Below are 21816 nucleotides of genomic sequence, written 5' to 3'. Positions count from 1 at the left end.
CAAGGAGTGATGAACCATTAGTTGTGATTCAATAGATTCTTGGTGGGTTTATTGATTAAAATGTTATTTATCATATTCCAGAATGAATTTAACAATATACTGGTAAGGAGAACTTGTCTGAGAAGGTATATTATACCCACAGTGTTTGGTTTATCATAATGCATTTGACAGGTCTGCTTTTGTATATGAATCCACCTAAATTTACGAATGAGAACCTCAGAAAGATACTTGGAGCACATGATATCTGTGCAAATTCTTTCCTCCTTTCAATTATGCTTATCAGAGTCTGATCTGGGCAAACTGAAAAATAATCATGGCAATTTTGCCTAACACACAAGTTAGATATGTTAAATCTTGCAATGGAACTGGGGTAAATGGTTGTCAGTAGCTCACTACATGCAGGAAACATTACAATAAATGAAGAAGCCTGTGTTTTCTCAGCACCAAACAATCAGAGCTTCATAAAGTTACATTTATGAGAAATAGAAGTCTGAGCTAGCAGTTGCACTGCTAATACATCTTCATTTATAGTTCCACACTCAGTTTCCCTGCCATTTTCCCCGATATTCTAGACTCTAGGCAGTATTTAATGCTTAGACATTTCCCTTAAATGTTCTACTTCATTACACCATTCTATATACTATACTTTGGCACAAAGTGAATTAAACTGAATGGCATGCAGGGCTGCTTCAGGAAGAATTCAAGGTGCATCTAGTTTGACATATTCTGATTTAGCCTGAGGCTGCATCAGAATCTCCTGCTGATTTGGAGAATGGAATCCAATTAGAGAAGAATGAATGTGGCATTCCCTTTAAAGGGGAGAAACTGGTAGGATTTTATAATCCAATATTTTTCTGACTTTTTCTAAAACATACCCCCATAGAGGGCAGAAAAGAGCAGAGGAAATGTAATCCTCAAGTTGCCACTGTCATAAATGAGCAGTCCCCTTTTTGTCTGCTGGCTACATGACCTCTGTCAGTTACAGTTCATATCATACAGCCCATGTCATGGTACGTCTTGAAGGACAACACTTGGTAATCACAGAGTAGTTTGTATTATCTTCACATTCAGTACTGATGAAATGAAGTAGAGCAATATAGGTATAGTAAGACGGGCTGGAAAACTACAACTTGAAAACCAGTCAGCACTAGGGAAATATGAAGTAATGGTTTGATTTAGTATAAAACCACTTCCTATGTTTTTACTATAAAATAGTTGGATTCATATTCACTGTCATCACAGCAAATGATGGTTTAACTGTGATTATTTATTTGCTTTAATAAATGTTCATGTTAGTAGTGGAAATAAACAGGCTCCAAATCATAAATATCTGCCATTTCCAGGGTTCTGTGCTCATGGGACTGTTTAACATGATTGATATCCTCATTTACTTTTATGACGAAGATCATGTGTATGTATATGTCTTTATATATGCAGATTACTTGCCTCTGCTGAGCAATTGTTCAAGAGATTTGTGTCTATGGCTTAGCAGTAACAAAGGTCTAGCTTAAACTATATGACACCTATTTATTAAACTTTGCCCCCAGAAGTTGGGATAGATGGATGAATGTATGTTTTGTTTGGCTTGCATTTGAAAGTGTTGCTAATCTAAACTGAATCTCCTGGATGATGTATGGACTATAACAGTCACCCTTCAGAATTCATATCAGAATGGTATATATAGTCCATGTTCCCTTAAACTCTTAAAGCAGAAAGATATATTTCTGAAATACATACATAAATTTAAAATGTTCATTTAAAATTTAAAAACAATATATAATAAATTAATAGATGCAAACTGGAAATAACCAAACCCATTCATACCTGTAGATAAATGGATGAACAGAAGGGTAAAACTCCTTTATTTTTTATGTCTGTATATGCCATTTAATACATGGCCTATTATAGCATTATAGAATTTTGATACATGCTTTATTTCTACCAGTGCCTTCAAAGTGGAAAAAATGAAATAACAATAACCTCACACTAACATTTTAGTTGGTACATTTTCTTCCTCTATAGAATTGACCTTGGGCATCTTGGTATTAAGTCAAGAAATAAATGTTTTAAGTATATAAACAATGTATCATGTTTTTGCAGGTGAATGGGTTTTTGAAATCTGGTTGTCCAGTATGAAGTTTAAGAAAAGGGCAAGCTGAAATGTTGTTTTTTATTTTAGCAACACCTTACCAGGAACAAAAAGAACAAAGTAAAATAAGAATGGAAAAAAAGAGTTCTGTGGAACTACTGTCCTCTATATGCACATTAGAGTTAGTATTGATTCAGTTATTGCTTGGAATGCAATAGATTATAAATTCACCTTTTAAGCACAACAACTTTCTTGAGATGGTAAAATGTTACTGAATAAATATGAATTTTAAATGGAAAATTTCCAAAAAAAATTAAGTCAAATTAAGATGCGTTGTGTAAGTAATGGTTGCATAAGTTAAATTTAACAGTAACTGGTGTGTGATGGGGTGTCACTGAAAAAAAAATCAGTTTTCAAATACCAAAAACATACAGTAGTATCCATAATGATCTCCAACCTTGTTATTCACAGTCATTGATGTGCTCTAGGAATCAGCTGACCACTCAACTTGGAATTTAGTTCTAATATTTAAATATCTGAAAGGATTAAGAATTTGCTACATTATAAGTTAAAAAAAGCAGTCCTTGTAGATCTGGTCCTTCTTTGATCCCACTGGCAAATGATTCACTTAAAATGTCACAGACTCATCTCGGTTATCTACAAAGTCTTACCAAATGCAATCTACATTAAAGGTACTTCTTCAGTAAAAAGAGAAAACTAGAAAATTAAAGGAAAATTATAATTTTCCTATTTTTACTAATGCAGTTTATTGCTACTGGTTGTTTAATTAATATAAGAACTGAAGTTATGGAATTATTTGAAAGTTGAACCTGAAAATATAGTTCATGACTGATGATACATTATAATTAAAACCATAAAATATATGAACTATGTACTGCCATTCCAAACTTCTTCATCAGTTCATATGGCAGCCTTAGAAAAAGAACTATTTTTAGGCCGCACCCATATATACATGTACAAATATGAAAATAATCCTGATCCTATTTTACACAGTTCCCATAAGATCATGATTTGTTTCCTTTAACCTCCAGTAATTGTGGGACTGCAACATTCATCTTCATCAGGCAGCATGGCCAAAATAACCAATATTCAAGAATGATAGGTATTGTAAACCAGCACTGTCTGTAAGAATCACTTTGATAATGTTTGATGCCTAGTTTCAACTTTGGTAGGGAGTGGGTGAAAAAAATGTTCGTGTAGGTTTATTATTTATTTATCTATTTTTACACAATGATTTAGTAAAATTATTGTATACTAGACCACCCATAAGTTTCAGAAATATTCATGGGTGGCCAAAAGTTCAGTGGTAGCAAATGTGACTTCTAACTTTCTGTTGACTTCCCAATCGAGTTTCCTGGTGGGGAGCTGGCAGTGTCAGAAACTCTCCCTCTTCTTTCCTTTCTTCTTCCCCCCCCCTCTTCCTTCCTCTATCCTCTTTACTCCCTTCTCTTCCTAGTGTTTGCTGTTGGGTGGAAGATGGATTGAGGAAGTGTGTGTGAGTTCAAAGAGTTCAAAAACCCCTTTTATTAATTTACTGTGAATTCTGCTCATTCACATCCAGCAAAGTCTTTCAAGGGAGGACTTATAGTCACAGACCTTAGCTGCTTGGAGCTGCCAGGCCGATATCTGCAAAACTTGCAAGGAGTCTCAGAGAATCATGAACCAATTAAATGAACTAATTGTCTCCTGAAAACTCCACTCCCCTTTTGCTCCTCTTTTATTTTCTCTGGAAGGGACCATTCATCAGCCACCTGTGGCCTTACTGCCAAGTCGACCCCTGTTCTTTAACTGTTTCCCTCGTATGGCAACTCTGCGCATGCGCACACTGGAAGAGGCTCCAGCTGTTCATCTGCCTCACTGATGTCTGACTCTGAAAGCAGCTGATAGCTGGCATACGGCTCTAGCCCCCTCTCTGCCTCTGACACAGATCCCTCATCAGAGCCTTTCCCAGACTCCAGGACTGGCCCATGTTCGTCCCTAACCTCCTCACTGTCCAAATCTGCTGCCAGCTCTTCTGGCCGCTGGTGGGCCACAACAGCTGGTGGAGGATGCACCATTTCTCCACTGACATCTCTCTTCAAGCTTCCCACAAGCAAAGGAAGTAGGAACGTGGAAAGGAGTGGTCGCCAATTATATCATTTTCTTCTGAGTTTCCCATTGATTTGTGGGTAACTCTCAGGGTATGTTAAAATGAGGATCACGTTATTATGATTCACTGTAATGGGACAGCAGCACTGAAGAGCAGCAGCACAGTGGTGCTGAAGTGGCAAACAATTTTCCCAATTTCATTTCTTTTTGAGTAACAGGCCCCAGCATTTTGTAAGTTAGCCCATTTGAGGTAGATCTGTTCATAGAGTTTTGCAGCATTTTGCCCAATTGAAGTTTTGGACACCAGAGTTTTAGTAGTTTATACAAAGAAGATGGTCCTTTTTGTTGCAAGAACCAAAGAGAAAAGTCAGAGTTTTGAAAAGCAGATACTGAATATACTTTCTACTTTGTTCTTAGGAATTATTGATCGGTTCTCTGTCTCTTGCCATTCTTCCTCATGCAGAAAACCTTCCTACTGGTTTCTATTGCTCCTTTGAAGATGGAGAGTGTGGCTGGGCTCAAAGCTCATCAACTTCACCAAAGGCTCAACTGTGGCATATTGGGAATCCAGAATATCACCACTTTTGTTCACTGAAAGGTAGATTACAGTAATGTTATATAGCTGAGTAAACTGTTATGTCAAAGGAATTAGGATGTGATGGGAATTCTTCATTTTTTCAGTCATTATCATTTACTTTCATAGTTTGTGGGGGGGGGGTGTTGTTGTTGTTGCAACAAGAAGAATATTTTGTGAGAAACCAGAAAATACTTTTCTCATACAGCATTAGTAAGTAGAATCCATATGCAACAGAAATGTATGATTTTTTTTTTAGAAAAACCAAATAGGACTCATAGAAAATGCTCTTGTTTGAGATTAATAGCTTTAGTAAATTGGCAACTTTTAATTTGGTTATCAATGATGTAAATCAACAGAAGTGATGCCTTATCAACTTGATTGCTAAACCTAAGCAGGCCTGTCCCTGGTCAGTACTTGGAGAAGGCATTAGTTGAGAATTCCAAGACCATTCCAGATTGGGAACTCTAAATAAATAAAGAACTAAGATGAAAGTGAACCATTTCTGTAACCTGCAAGGAAAACTGAATACAGTAGATGCAGTCTTCAAAAAGTGAGATCAAAAGTAGTCCTCAACTTATGATGGGTCATATAGTGCCTGTTCAAAGTTATAACAGACATCCCCAAAAGTTACTTATGACTCAGTTTCAATGTTATGGCTGCTGCAACACCCCTATAGTCATTCACCCTTATGATCTAGCTCTCCCAGCCAACCCAGTCACTCGATTACCCAACAGAATCTCAAATCAACTCTATTACAATTTTAACTCAAGGTCTACGTGTAGTATTTTTAAGCTTGCCAATGATATTAAATAACTGTAGGAAGAAAAGATTGTTTATTTACAACATTCAGTAACTGAGAGCATTGAATTACCATTCTTTTAGTGCTTTCTCCCAACCAGGTACCCTCTAAATATGCTAGACTACTATCCTTATCATAATCCACCCGCCAGTTAACTGAAGTTTAACAGATCTTGAATCTGTCCTGTTGAGAATGGATGCTTTATAAACATATAAATGACCCTCATCTAGCTTTGGTGAGATAGTATTTCTTCCTCATTTATAGCAAAAATAGTTCATTTTATGATTCATTCAGAATCATAAAAATGCCTTTTTGATACAAATCACAATACTATACATTGTATGTGATTGAAAGAGGTATCTTGGGTAATAAATGAAATTGCATTATTATATCTAAAGAATGTTGACAATGTCTAGCATAATATATAAGACTACCCACGATTTGCATGTACAGTTTCACATGAAGGGTCATTCCACAACTCTTGCAACACAGACACCCTGGCAGATTATGTTGCTATACAAATCTTCCATGAAAACATTAACTAATATCCCTCTAATCATGTATGTATCTTTTATCCCGTTTTTCTCTGCAGAATGTGCCCTTTTGCTTAACACCAGTGAGAGTCCCTTTGGAGAGACAGTTATGGTGACTAGTGCTGTATTTCCAGCTCCAATGAAGAATTCTCCCTGTGAGGCAAGTATGTTTAGATGAGATTTTTTTAAAAAGGGTTCCAAAAGTGTCCCTTGCAATTTTATGAATATCTATGTCATCCTTTATTTTGAAAAACCTTGAATATTTGGGGGGGAAAAACTCATTCACCAGAATCACAAGGCAGCCAAGACCTTTGTCTATCTGCATGCCAGCTTTTGCCCATGCTGTGATTTACAAATGTATGTAAACATACATAATGGAATCTTGGATCAATCATAATGCTCAGATATACTCATAAAGTTATTAATATATGTGCATAAATAAATGCCATTGCTGTATGAGTTAGTATTATTATTTTTTTAAAGAATATAATTTTAGTATTTATTGCTCTCATTCAGTGTAATGATAGCTACCAGTTTAGATGATCACTTTAAACATGGACTAGATAAATTGACAGAGGATGGGTCTATCACTAATAGCTGAACTTGATTGTGAAGTGGTTCCTAATCACAACATCCATTCCTTAACAGGGGTGGTATTCACTTACCTTCCCTACCGGTCCGCAAATGTGAGCATGCATGCGTGTGCGCTCTCTTTGCTCACACAGGCCACCTCTGTGCATGCACGCAGCCTTCCACGCATGTGCTTTTGGTGAAAAAATTGCCTAAACGGGATGCCATAGAGCCAGGGCAGATGGGTGAGGCCACCCACAATTTCTGCTATTGGTTTGGACAAACTGGTCCAAACTGGTAGAATACCATCTCTGTTCTTTAGGTATAAGATGCTAGGGATCAAGCGCAAAAGACTGTCCTCCAGTCCATGGCTTGAGTTTCCTCAATGCCTCTGTTGACTATGGTATGGCACATAATTCTAGACTGGAGCAGTGTATATCAAGCTGTGTGTAGATTTCAGTTCCAGAATTTCCCAGCCAGCAAGCTGGTGAGCAAGATTGAGACACACTGAACTAGAGGGTGAACACTGATAAATCCCTGATAAAACCCACCATTTTCACTATCATCTTAGTATCAGAAATCAATCACTAATTGGAAAAGGTACCCGTCACAGTGGTAGGAATGTTGCTGGTCATAAAACAACTTGTTTTGAAATGGAAAATTAATTGTCTGCCTGTCTGTCATATTTGTATAACTATGTGAAACTGAGTTTAAATGAGACAGATTTGTAAACTAACACGATTTTATGGTCAACCCAGCAATATTGAGTTAAATCTTTAGTTTCCCCTTTCATCCTCAGCTGTGGTGATTTTCTAAGATTACAAAACTTTGCTTTGTTGTCTGACTGCATTTGTGCCCAGCTTCTTTCATCTAATGAGATACTTACTACCTCCATCCAATTGACATGTAGACACAGATACTTTCGTTTGTTCCCCTGTTGTGTCTTGCCTTTATCCTTTTTCTTTTTAAGAGTCTCTCTTTTTCTTTCCCCCAGCTGAGATTCTAAATATTTAAAAACTTCATTTTGTCACAGCCCAGCAAGTGTGACTGTTTCTCATAATTTGCCTGCTGTCAATAGCTGGATGAATCATTTCCCAAGATGTGTTTTAATATGTCCATAAACAAGGTGAATAATTAAATTTTCATTTAAAAGGAGGTCAAGGAAAAAAGGAGATCTACTATTGTTTTACCTCTAACTTTTCCATGATGCTATTGAAAATGTGCTCATACAGAGCTAGCATTTTAGCTGTATAAAGATTCCACAGGCGAGAAGGGGGAGGGAGAGAGTCTGTTGAATGAGAGTCTATATCGAGAGAGAGAGAGAGAGATTGTGTAAAATTCTTTATTCCAAACAGGTTCTTGCTTGCAGCTTCATATACCTTTTTATTTGAGTAGCCAATGTGACTGGAATAATTCAGTAGCATTATTGAGCCTATTGCAAGGAAAGAATCAAGTCTTTGACCCTTAATCATTCCTGAGGAGGGATACAAGTGATCAGGTTTATTACAGAATAATAGTTGTGATAGTGAAATTATAATTTTGTTTCTTCAGATACCCCTTTTTTTGCTATCAGTCCTTTTTCCCAGTCAGTCAGGCTCAAATTTCTATTTGTCTGCATACAGGTTTGTTTTTTTAACACTGACTGTTTAAATGAGCTTTTCAAAATCAGAGCATATTTTTGAGCAACTGGAATTTTCCTGAACCTGGTATCTCATTAAGAAAAATACATCTTACTGTTCAATCTATTTACCTTTTTCTTGAAAAAAAAAATCCAAAGGGGAACAACTTTGATCCTTACTCTGTATCTGCAAAAAGATCTAAGGCGCTCTTTGAGCTCTCAGAAAATCTGTTTCTGTACATTTCCAGGAATATATGCTGAGTCCATATTAAAATATTCATTCCAAACAGGATAGCACCATGAGATCAGTTAACAGGTTAATCAGAAGTCTCTGCAGATTGCATTTGCTTCGTATTTGGATCCTATCAAATCAACACATTTTGGATGGGAAGAGAAACATTGTCCTAAATCCTAGTATTGGATAATAAATGTAAAATGAGATTTGATACTTCTATCCATAGAATAGGACACACAGGAGGTCACATTATGCTAGGGAAAACTGTTTAGCTCATGATGGTCTACTTTGATTGGCAGCATCTGTCTAGAATCTCAGGTGGGAGCTTATTTTGAATTCTAAACAGCTCTCCCAATCTTGCCAGGAGAGTCCCAATACCACTCTCATTATACGAGTGTTTTGAGTTTCAAATGACTTCATTTTGAGTCAAAACACTTAAGGGATGGTCAGAACAATCTTGTAAAATTGGAACAACCTATTTTAAACTAGATTTTTTTTCTAACCTTGAAATATTTAGCATACTTTTATATAAAAAGAGACTGGAAATCTTAAACCTTTAAAACTAACCTAAAAGGTGTCAGTCAGGAAGATGTCTGTGTGTATAAAACTATGGTAGGATGTGTAAATATGGAGCTACCATTTGAAAACAAACTTTCTTTTCGTCCATTACTAAGAAATCTTACTCTGAAGTTGACAACTGTTCTAATGCATAAAAGGTTCATACCTAGCTGGATTAGTTTATTCTAAGCCATTTTGGACATTAGAAATTAATGCCTACACTCAGCTTCATGCTTTGTTTATCTAGTTCTTGCAAACATCTAGGAACCAAATCCTGAATGAGTTAGGCAACTCCATGGAAGGATCAGAAAATGGTCTAAATCTCCGCTTTCTGGATATGAGCATTGCTAATAAAAGCACCTTTAACAACTAATATTTGTCATAGTGCCGTCTATGATCACTTGATACATTGTAGCACCAAGCAGCACATTCTGTCTGGATGAAAAAGTCAGCAAGCATAGAATAAATCAGCAGTTCTTGGTATCAGCAAGTTGCTACTATGTGGCACAAATGTCACAGGATATAACAGATCCTTGCAGTTCTAGGCAAAAACGTTTAGAACTGAACCCTGAACCAGTTAAAACTTCAAAGAGATTTTTAACAGGCAGTTCCAAGAAAGGATTATAATCCCAAAATGGTTTAAGACTCCTCTAACTTTGTCCACAATGGATAGACATTTATTCAGAATGGTACAGTCTCCTGCTTTAGGAGTTTGGACTAGGTTTCCTTCAGCCCCTTTTATCCTCTTCTATTGCTGAAGCTACAATAAGTGACAGAAACTACGTATTTGTTGCAGGCATTAGAAACAATCTTTTTACTCTGAACATGTACAGTATTTATATTCCATTTTAGACAGAATCATATCATTTCACTGAAATTCAATCTGCTTACAATTTTGTGATTAATTTGCCTTAATATACAAGGCTTGGCCAAAACAAAAACCTTAAAATGCTGTTCTTATGACATTGCCATCCCTTTCCAGAAACACAATGCTGAAAGGAGTTTCATTTCAATATGAACAAAAATGTGAATAGATCAGAGAAGGAGTTTCCTGCATGTTGAATCGTCATATATCTCATTTTGAGAGATTCCATCAGGCAAAAATTGTTTCCATTGGAAAGTGACAGCAAAATATGTGATCCTAATGATGTGTTCATCCTTCTTCCCATAAAACATGTTCTGACCTTGCTGTCCCAGGGGAAATTGAATGATCTAAATTTATGTTAGCTCAGTGTCAAATATATTCCATTGCAGGTACTATTTCACCTTCCATATATCTATCATATGATTAAAGTTCCCCAAAAGTTTTATGAACAAGGAACTGTCATCACTGAATCAGGATATTATTGTTAGAAGGCAAACTTCATAGTTCTTTGGTCACTAATCTCTTGTCCAACAGATAATCGAGGTGGCTTCAGCCTCTAGCTGGATAGAGTAGAATTATAGAGTAGAATTATGAATCAACAATCATAGTCTTCCTTTCTATGTATGGTTTTACCTCTGCTAGAGGAGAGAAGGAAAACCATTGCTCTTTTGCATATATGAATCATATAGGGTGCTGTTTTTAAATCAAGCATGGCTTAAGTAGTGCAGAGATATGAACTCTCTGAACAGAGAATCTGAATGCCATTCAGGTGGAAACTCTAATCTTATAAACTGTATGAAGTATTATTGTTGATGCTGCATATTTTCTTCCTCTAGCATTACTTCTACCAATAGTGCATCCATCCAAGATAATTCTTAATTTCCTATCTTCTAAGGAAAGAAAATAGCAAAATTTATTTGTTTGTTTACTTATTTCCTGCTTAGTAAAGCACTGGCCTCTTTCAGAAACATTGTCATGAAAGCAGTCTCTTTAGGGGCAGGGTAGTAAGTGCACAAAGTTAGTAGAATCTACTATATTTGTGTAACTACCCTGCCCTTATCTACTAAATAGATTATACCTACTATCATAGATAGTATAGATAGTAACTATCTGCAATAGAAGATATCCCAAAGGTATAAAATGTCCTAAAGAAACTAAAAGCTTGTATGCATTTACTGTGTAATAATTTCTATATTATGTAGAAATTAACTTCCTGGCTATACTGTGCATTTTTCTAAGAATGTGTACAGTCAAGAATCTATCTGATTTTGTAGCTTATAGCTGTTATGTTAAGGAACATCTTGTGTCTGGTTAAATGCCAAGGGTTTCAGTGTAAATATTGGTGCTATAGTAGTTATACTTTAGTGTGATTTATTTTAACTCCAGACTGAAACAATGGATTCATCTCTTAATTCATTATGCAGCTTCCTATTTAGTGAATCAGTTAAGCTGTCAAAGCATTTATGAGTCACTGTCCACTCAGGATGGGTAATTACATTCCTAATAGAATTTCTGGCTTTCGTTTCATGAAAATTCCTGGCAAGGGAGCCATTTTGTAGTAAAGGGAAAAGCCAGAAATAATGGCATTATTTTATCAGTTATTTTAAAACATAGTAGAAGTTGCTTTCCGGCTTCATCACACAGAGCGTGCCATCTACCATTGCTGAAGATTTCATACATGAAAGGAATGCCAGTCCTATTGGACATCAGAATTCGAGGCAGGCAAATGACTGCCTGCTCTTGTTCGGTTCAGCTGGACTCAGCATGTCCGCCTGCCTCACAATGTTCTACTGCAGAGCTCAGGAGCTGAGAAATAAAAGTGAAAGGCATTCATTCAGGAAGCATACCAGCTAATTTAATCGGAGCCAGTTCATTACAGTCTCATATATTGCTTTTTGCAAATATGTTGAGCTCCCATATAGGATGCCAATAATTTCTTTCATCCAAGCAGCTGATGTGAGCAAACTAAAACATCCTTTCCAATTTACCAAAGGCTTTAGGTCTCTATCTAGCCTTTTGGATAATAAGGTGAGGAAAGAATGCGGCCTCGGGGTTTTCAGATAGGCCAGAACTCTCTGCCACTCTCTTGATTCAGTTGTGATTCCTACATACCTGAGTACATAGTTGTCTGGATTGTCACTCTGAGCAGCACCCTCAGATCTGTCTCCAACTCAAATTAGGGATTGCCTGGAAGACTTGGGTGCCCAGCAACCATAAAGTCAGTGGTGCTGGAAACTTGCATATTCTTCAATATTGTGTTTGGATTACAACTAGAACATACTGGATCAGAGGCTTCTAAGTAAGAAGCCTAAAAAGTGAGATCAAAAAATTAATATTCTTCGAGCTTTCAACTGTTTCTCTTCTCTTCTAAGGAACTCACATGTTCCATGCTGGAACTCAAGGATCCACATTTTTGTCTCAGGCCATAAGGAAAGAACTGGCCAAGAAGGGAAAAAGTACTAGATCGGGGATGGTGAACCTTTTTGGCACCAAGTGCCCAATCCAGAATGTGTGTGCATGTGTGCGTGCCAGAGCACTGAAAATTCTAAGACCATCTGGCCTGTGTGTGCATGCCTGCTTTTTGGCCATTTTGGGCCATTTTTGAGGCTGTACTTTGAGCCATATTCCAGACCATTTTGGGGGCCAAAAACAGCCCAAAAAAGGCCCGAAAACCAGCCTGTTTTTAGGCTGTTTTTCAGGCCATTTTCTGGTGCTCCAGCACCCATGAAGACCAGCTGGAAACCAGAAAAGCAGCTGGTGATGGTGCATGTGCCCTCAGAGGGGGCTCTGCATGCCACCAGAGATTTTGCATAGCTTAAGGAAGGAAAACACTCAATAAATGTCTTAAGACATTAACATATTTGTTGAATCAAGAAGTTTGTGGTCCTTTCTTGCTCAAGCATATTGTGCAGTGTGCTTCAGTAGGCAAGAAGCAGACCAGCATAGCTGCAACAGCATTTATTGACTTAAACTAAAACTGAGGAACAGCAGACAATGTCTGTAATTTATACCCTGGGCCCACAGGGCATTAACCAATCATAATCCTTGAAGAAGCCCACCCAAATATGAATGTTCTACGTGTCCCTCCAAAACAGTTGAAGTTAACAGTTAGGGTCATCTAAAGGTTAGTTTTACTTTAGTAGGACTTAACACAACTATATACTGTATATTCAATACATAACATGTACTTCTTCTCAAGGTCAGAGGAGGGAATATCATGGGCAACAGAGGTCTGTAATATAGAGTAGCAAAATTGTCAGTCTCTGAAAAAGTCTGCTATACTAGCTTGCAGTTCTTCCTGTTGGGCAGAGTTGGGTGCTAGCCAGAAGCTGCCTTGAATCCCTGCCAAAATTCTCTCAGGTTGTCAGTTCAAACACTGGAAATTTTGCAACAGCAGAAAAATCCACCCCAATTGGCTCTGTGGATTTAACCTAGCGGTCCTTCCTTCTTTGAATTGCCACAAAAAGGGGAGGGGGGAAAAGCCCTTAAAATGCTCATTTGTTAGTCAGTGGGTAATGATAATCCAGAAAAGCAAAAAGGCAATGAACAATAGGAAGTTGGCATGATTTGCTTTTAATATTGTCAGCCAACATAATTTGAGAGACATACAGCACCAACATTGCTCTGAATTGGCAGGAGAATATCAGCTCTCTGCTTTCTGGCACACTGAAAGGGAAAAAAAAATACACAGTTTAGCTTCCCTTCATAAATGCCTGTGTCTACTTAGCCAAGCTCACTTTTTTAGTATCCATGGAATGAATGAAATATACTGTATGTTTCATATATATTGAATCTGTGTGTGTATTTCATGATTAATTTAAATAATATTGAAATGTAAGTTTCAGTCACATAAAACTACCTGATGCTGAATGTTAAATAGGGTTGGACTTGGTTGAAATTTGGATGTATTGCCACCAGGAAATACTATAGGCAGGGAAAAAACTAGGGTTTTTATTTTTTAGAAAAGTATTCTTTAAAAAGGTAATGACAAACCATTGCTGAATAAACTAGATGGTCTACTGAACTGAAGTCAACTTGAAGGAGAAATTCACATTGCATATTTTGTATATCAGGTGAGTTGTGAATGCCTGTGCTTCAAATTGATCTATAGAAGGATCCTGTTTCTATTCATCTATCTTCCTCCGGGGCTGGATCCCTTTATGAGCTTTTGATCATTGCTGAACTGGGGTTCAAACCATTCCAGTTATTGATGATTCAATTCTTCAATCTCCATGGACAGGAAAAGTGTTTGCAGAAAGAGTCAGGAATTTATAGCTTCCTTGCCAACCATGGGGTTTCCCATCTCAAGCACAATTCAGTCATACATTCAATTTAATTGTCACCTCAGAGAAGTTGATCTGTGATTGGAAATGGAAGATGTAATTCCTTCTTTACCATAATGGCTTCCTAAACTGAATAAAGTTTGTTGCCACCTCACAATATTTATTTATAAAACTCCATGGGCTACTCATCTTAAATATATAACAATGCATGGCAAATTATCAAGTTACAAAAAATATATTAAAAATATTTCCCAGACCAAAATTAAAAATTATCCATTACAAAAAAAAAGGCACTATATAATTATTTTACAAAACCAACATGCATTCATTGGTCTTCCTTGACATCCTGGCCCTAACCCTTGGGGAATCAGAAGGTCTTAACAACCTTCCAGAAGGCAAAAAAGGTCAGGGCTTTAGCTTACAAAGATTTGATTCACAAATATCTTCTGAACTATTTCTTTCTAGTAGAACCAACAGTACTGACCTAAATGGAGATATGTTAGTTCCCAACACACATAAAGTTACTGGTCATGAGGCAGGTTTATTTTTACTGTTGTCCCACTTTTTATAAAACCCTAGTAAGACCACACCTGGAATACTGCAACTAATTTCGGTCACCACAGTACAAAAAAAATGTTGAGACTTTGGAAAAAGTTCAGAGAAGAGCAACCAAGGAGCCGAGGTGGCGCAGTGGTTAGGGTGCAGTACTGCAGGCCACTTTAGCTGACTGTGATCTGCAGTTCAGCGGTTCAAATCTCACCGGCTCAAGGTCGACTCAGCCTTCCATCCTTCCGAGGTGGGTGAAATGAGGACCCGGACCGTGGGGGCAAGTTGCTGACTCAATTTGCTAAAAAATTTGTAAACCGCTTAGAGAGGGCTGAAAGCCCTATGAAGCGGTATATAAGTCTAATAAATAAATAAATAAATAAACTAAGATGTTCAAAGGCCTGGAAACTAAAACATATGAGGAATGGTTTCAGGATTTGGGTTTGGCTACTCTAGAGAAAAGAAGAACTAGGGGTGACATTAGAGAAAAGAAGAACTAGGGATGACATGATAGCAGTATTCCAATATTTGCAGGGCTGCCACAAAGAAGAAGGGGATGTCAAATTATTCTCCAAAGCACCAGAAGGCAATGATTGGAAACTAACCAAAGAGAGAAGCAACCTGGAATTAAAGAGAAACTTCCCAATGGTGAGAGCAATTAACCAGTGGAACAGTTTGCCATCAGAAATCATGGGCGCTTCATCACTGGAACTTGTTAAGGAGAGACTGAACAGCCACTTGTCTGAAATGGTATAGGGTCTCCTGTTTGAGCATGACTAGAAGACCTCCGAGGTTCCTTCCAACTCTATTCTATTCTACATTCTTATATGTAGAAGGCTATGCCTGGACACCTTTACACAACCCCCTACTTGCATCAGTTTTAACCTTCATCCTGCCACTGCAACCTCCAGTCCTTCTGACGTGCCCTAAAAAGTTGGCTTTTCCAGCAAGCCGGCCTGGCCTGAACAAAACAAAATAAATTATTGATTATTGTTAATTTTAATCGAATTTTTTTAAAAAATGTTATTGTTAATCTTAATTGGGTTTGTTTTTTGGATATTCTATCTAATTTTTTTTTTAACTTTTGTAATATGTGGGTTTTTTTAATGTTGTATCCTGCCCTGAGTCCTTGGGAGAAGGACGGCATATAAATCCAATAAACCAAGCCAAATCAAAACCACTTTTGCCAGAAGAAAAACTTTCCCTTTCACCTGGAGAAGGAAAATTGTCATGTTTCATTGGCCTAGTGGGGAATCTCTTAAAGAAAAAATATAGTATTGTAAGTGCACTATTGTTCATTTCTGACCAGTTTCTATTCTTTCAGTGGTTGCACGTAGGATAGAGTCAGTGAACTTGTTTTTCAGAGCACAACTTGTCAAACATAGTCCCACAAAATGCCTCAAACCTGCCTTGCCTGGTACAGCAAGAGCTGTGGATTTAAGGACATGTCCCTTTTCTTACATGTAAATATTTGGGAAGTAAATATGAAGGACAGAAACCCATAATCAGAAGGGAGGGAATATTTTGGCAGCTCTGTATATTAGCAAATAAAAGTTCAGACATTGCCTAGATTGAATTAAAGAACAGCAGAGAAAAAACATACCTGGACTCATGCTGGTGCAAGGTCAAAAAATACCATTTTAAAAGCAAAGCCCAAGGGCATCATTGCAGGCTGCCTCTTCAACAGGATAGAGGAGAGCTGAAGATGGCATCATAAATGACCACTGAAGTATTGCTTGCCTGCAATTAGCAGGTCACGCAGAAGAGCCCTAAGACTGGCTAAATGAATTTATGGGGATGTGGGTTTGTCATTTTATCAGCAGGCTCCTTGTTCAAGCTGTGCATGTTAATGTGACTTGCCATGTTTCGTTTCTAATGTTTAATGTTTTAATGAGCATACTTAGCTGGGGAAGTAATCCATTTCTACAGTTGAACTCTATGCTCTGCTTAGTAATTCAGCTACTGTATAATGCCAGAAAAAGTGAAAAGCACATCATGGAATGCTTCTGTGGAAATAGGCAAAAACAGCTTATCTTTTAATGCAGAGGTGGGACATGTGTGGCCTTCTAGATAATGCTGTATTACAACTCTTAGCAAGTCCAGCCAATGTATATTAAGGATTTTCAAATTTTATTTTATCCATACTAGGAGAATTAAATATCCCATATCCCTGTTCTAATTAATCGGTTGCTTGTGAAACCATAAAAAATAAAAAAGGAACTAAAAGCAAACTTTATACGGGAGAAATGTCTTCCAGGCCAGGCAAAGCTGTAGATGGGTTTAGGGTAACTATTAGGATAATAAAGGATTAGATAATTTTAAAGATACAACTGTTATTATTATTAAACATAATTTCAATACTGATAATAATAAACCTCTATATATTCTAATATTGTTCAGGGTTGTTGTTTTTGTTTTGTTTCTTTGAATGTTTGTACTTTCCTGAATTTTCAGAATTTTAATTTTGTAAATTCCTTGTCCTTTTTCTATTTCCTATTTATATAACCACATGCAAATTTATACTGCAGTTTATTGAAACTTACCAAAATTGCAAAAGTTTTATTTCATTCTCAAGAATGAAATGAAGCCAATTTTAAAATGGCAAATAACAGCATTATGAAGGGATTTTATATATAAGAATAAAAAGGATCACAGAGGGACTTGGTTACTCTAAACCTAAGTGAAATCAGTTAGACTACTTTGGTGTGTTGTATTTTAATTAATAGAAATCCAAATACCATTGGAACATAATTGAAAATTTTATAATAGCCTTCTGGGGAAAAGATAAAACCAATTTTTCTAATATCAAGAGAGATAACTATATAATTGCTGGCAATACCTTCTTACTGCATTCTTTGTACTTCTCTCTACCACTGCCTGAATACAAAATTATTCATTATAGAAAACAAACCTCTGTATATTTTAACATGTAGTTGTTAAACCATGTCTAGAGAGGGGGGGGATTTGCTATTTTAAAAAGCCATATGAATATTAATCTACATTTTAGAAAAAGAGACATATTTAAATGCTAAGCTGAGCTGAGAAGTCTTCCAGCATAGTAAGCGCCCTGTATTTGATGACAGAGATTTCACAGAAGGCTTGGATGTAGTATCTGATACCAGAACTAAACAAAGCCGGCCCAATAACTAAAATATATAACGGAAACTTAGAGTTGAACTATGTGAAAGTAATATTAATATGAAAGATTTATCTAGTACAGTTACAGCTACATACACAAACAAAATTGCTGGGTTAGAAAAGCTAGAATGATTTTAAAAAGTACCTAGAAAGATACTATGAAGGGGAGAAAAGCAATGAATGCTATGAATGGAAACATTTAGAATTCCATATTACCTCCCCTAATGTTTAAGGTCTATATGAAATTAATGGAAAATGCCATACAAAGTCATGCATTATTGCTATGCAAATAACAGCTAGTACTATGTTGTTGTTTTTTTACCCTTTTATCATATCAAAATATGAGGTCTGAATACTTATCTAACACTGATGGAAATTGAATGTGCTTTAAGATCAGTCTGGATCAAATGGAACTAATTGTAGTCCTAGACAGGTGCTTATTCAAGATCCAGTCCATCCCTCTAGAAGGAGCCATATTTAGCGATGCACCTGAACCCAACCTTATCCCTAGATTCTTGGTTGGTACAGTTCAAGTTTAGCCAATGGGCTTTATCTTCTAAATTAAAGTTCTAAACTGGCCAGTATATCTTCTAAATTAATCTATTATAATGCAGTCTACTAGGTAGACTCTGAAGACAGTACAGAAAATTCAGTTACTGCAGGATATGATGGATTTCTTATTCTAGTCCATCATTTGCTTAGAAGCATTGGCACTAAACAATCATATACTTCTCAGGAAAAGGCGAAGCATTCAGTCTTGCCAGTAAATATCTAGCGTAAGTGGTTTCTCTTGAGGAAGTCTCAACATGCTCCCTTCTATCATATCTTTTGATGAGACTTTGTTCCACCTTAAGGGGAGCTAGGGAAGAGCTTGGTCCAATAACCTCAACATTGGCAAATTCATTTTACAGCCTATTCCTTCTTTTTGACTCCAACAAACAAGTGAATATCTCTTTCTTTCAGCATTCCACTTTTTCGGCTTTACTTTGAATTGTGTACTGTTGAACTACGTTTTTACTTTTTGTTGGTGGTGGGTTTATTTTTTTTCTTAGAAGTGATTAATGTAACATTGGAAATCACTATGAAGCTTGCTATTGAAATATTCTTAGTAAATATGGAAAGGGGCTCTAAGATCAGTTGGAATGAGAAAAGTAAACTCTTATACTGTCCAGAAAGAAATGCAGAGCTTTGATTTCCAAACCAGCCAGATTATATAGAAGCTGCAAAGTGGGATGCTGATGCTTATTTCCCACAATATGGCATACAGAAGAAATAAAAATGGAGCTCAAGGCTAAAGCGTTATAACTTTAGCTTTAAGTGGCTGAGAAAGTATTGAAACCAGCATAAGCCATTTCAGAAATGATTACCAAAATAGTTATTCCATCTACTGCATCTCTATTGTGTAAAATAAGGCATATAAGAAAAGGAAGTGGCATTTATATTCCAGGAAATGTGAAACTTTTATAGAAACTCAACATTAGATTACTCTGGGTGGAGGGGAGAATGAGCACAGGTTGGAGCGAGTCACATGCAACCACTGGAGAAGTTTTTTCAGTAGTTCTTCATAGTACATGCTTTGAAGAGAAGAGTTGGAAGGGACCTTGGAGGTGTTCAAGTCCAACCACCTACTTAGGCAGGAAACCCTATACCATTTCAGACAAATGGTTGTCCAATCCTTTAAAGACCGCCAATGATGGAGCACCCATAATTTCTGGAGGTAAATTGTTCCACCGATGAATTGTTCCACTATAACTGTCAGGAAATTTCTCCTTAGTTCTAAGTTACTTCTCTTTTTGATTAAATGAATGGTGAGCATGATTAATTTGACATAATACAGATAGTTGCTATTTCTTAGCATGCTGTTTTAATTGATTTTGCATACATTTTTTTCTCTCTTAGCTTCAGATATCATGGCTCCTCCAAGGCACGTTGCTTGGAGATGTCTCCCTCATTCTTGTTGAGAACAAGACTGGAAAAGAGCAGAGCAGAAAGCTCTGGCACTTGAATGACCAGAAAGGATTGGGAGTATGGCAAAAGATGATCAGACCTCTCCCTGACATTTTTGACAGGTAGGATATATCATGCTTCTTCCTTTGTCATTTAACATTGAAGCATTGAATGACTGTTGAATGACTGAAACTGCTGATAAGTATTAAGACCAGTTAAGTTTTTCTCATTTAAATTCAGATTTAAGCTTTTTTATTTGAAAAAAGTGTGGTTTTTTTAAAAAGTGAATTTCTCTTTTTAAAATAGTTTAATTGAACGTTTTAATCTTTAAAAACAGAAAGAAAAACATAACAAGAAAAAACAAAACACAAAACATACATAACAATATAAAGTAATTATGCAGCCTTCTGTATCCGCTTTCAAATTTAGCCTTTATAGTTCTCCATTCTGCATTGCCTTCCTATTGCTTTTACCTTGTCCTATAATATAATAACGGTAGTACTAACACTTATAATAATATTAATTATTTATATCACCATATATTTACATTCTCTATTTTCTGTTTTGGCTTCTGTTTTCTAGCCACCCAAAAAAGTGAATTTCATCTACTTAGTTGTCCAATATTTAACATAGTCATAGACAGAAAATATAACTTTTTCTCTACTGCCATTGTTCTCAGAACAATTCTTTTTCTCCCTCTTTGCGTGGAGAAGAGCATCAGACATGCTTGCCCATAGCTCATTCTTTATTTGTTCTTGTTGCCTGCTGATGATGAATGCAGGGAGGTTCTTTTTGAGCCAGTGACTGGTTTCATGATGATTCAGTTCAAAACTGCTTCCTTGACCTGAAAAATAATATACAGTAGACAGTCACTTCAGGAGACAGGCTTAGTATCTTTTTAGCATATGATGCACCTCTAGAGGGTCTTACAAAAGATATGTTTTCTGCTGCCTTGCACAGGTTTTTAAATGGATTGAAATCATAGACACATTGTAGCAGAAATGAAGTAGATATTCTTTTGATCACAGAATGAATACAAGTCTTAAAAGCATTAGCTATTGGAGTCTCTGCTAAATATATGGCACTAGAGAACCCCCCAAGGTACATGTCTTGTCACACAATTCACCAGTCTGTCAATGCTCAAATCTATAAAAATACATCCTATTTTATAAAACACAGACAAAAGCTCTCAATTGTTACTCATAACATATTGTTGTTTTAAAATAATAAGTTATAATAATTTAGTATTAGCCCTTGGGAAACCAAAACATCTAACTCTGTACCTTGTACAAAAGTCTTCCACAAACAATATCACTAAATGAAAATCAAATCCCAATCCACTTTTTTTAAAAAATCTGATGCTCTGATGCCTCTGTCATCTTTGGGACATTTACATCTCCCCTCCCCAAGTGGCTGAAGAGAAGGAAAGCTTGGCTGAAATGTTCAACACTGCTGTTGTTCCTTATTTGTTTGAGTGGTTAAGTATTCCAGGAACAGATTCATTGTGTTGAAAGCATTATTCTTTCAATGAGATAATGTGGAGATCTCAGGCTTTAATGTCTGCTTTATTTGTAAATTGTAAATTTAACAGCTGAGCAGAAATGGCTGGAAAGAAACATCTTTCAAACCAGTTTGTACCGATGACAGCTGAACAGATGGGGACTAATAGTTCTCATGCTAGAAAGAACTGTCAATGTATATAATTTCCACTGAAGGCCAAGAATGTAAACTAAAATGGAAGATAGATATAGAAAGATAGATAGATAGATAGATAGATAGATAGATAGATAGATAGATAGATAGATAGATAGATAGATAGATAGATAGATGATAGATAGATAGATAGATAGATATGGATGGATGGATGGATGGATGGATGGATGGATGGATGGATAGATAGATAGATAGATAGATAGATAGATAGATAGATAGATAGATAGAATAAAGAA

At 36.5% G+C, this 21816-nt stretch overlaps 1 protein-coding gene across 1 annotated transcript in view; it reads left to right on the top strand.

Annotated features, from left to right (window-relative positions):
* ALK (ALK receptor tyrosine kinase) overlaps positions 1 to 21816 on the top strand; it is a 346271-nt gene that overhangs the window by 205891 nt on the left and 118564 nt on the right. Inside the window, exons 5-7 of the mRNA XM_032216056.1 lie at positions 4662 to 4796; positions 6167 to 6267; positions 19820 to 19989. Of these exons, the coding sequence (XP_032071947.1) occupies positions 4662 to 4796; positions 6167 to 6267; positions 19820 to 19989 (406 nt within the window). The remainder of the gene's footprint in view (positions 1 to 4661; positions 4797 to 6166; positions 6268 to 19819; positions 19990 to 21816) is intronic.

The sequence above is a fragment of the Thamnophis elegans genome, chromosome 4, assembly GCF_009769535.1.
Source record: "Thamnophis elegans isolate rThaEle1 chromosome 4, rThaEle1.pri, whole genome shotgun sequence".
Taxonomy (NCBI): Eukaryota; Metazoa; Chordata; class Lepidosauria; order Squamata; family Colubridae; genus Thamnophis; species Thamnophis elegans.
Note: the sequence above shows the minus strand (reverse complement) of the source record. Positions and strands in the feature narration are given on the sequence as shown.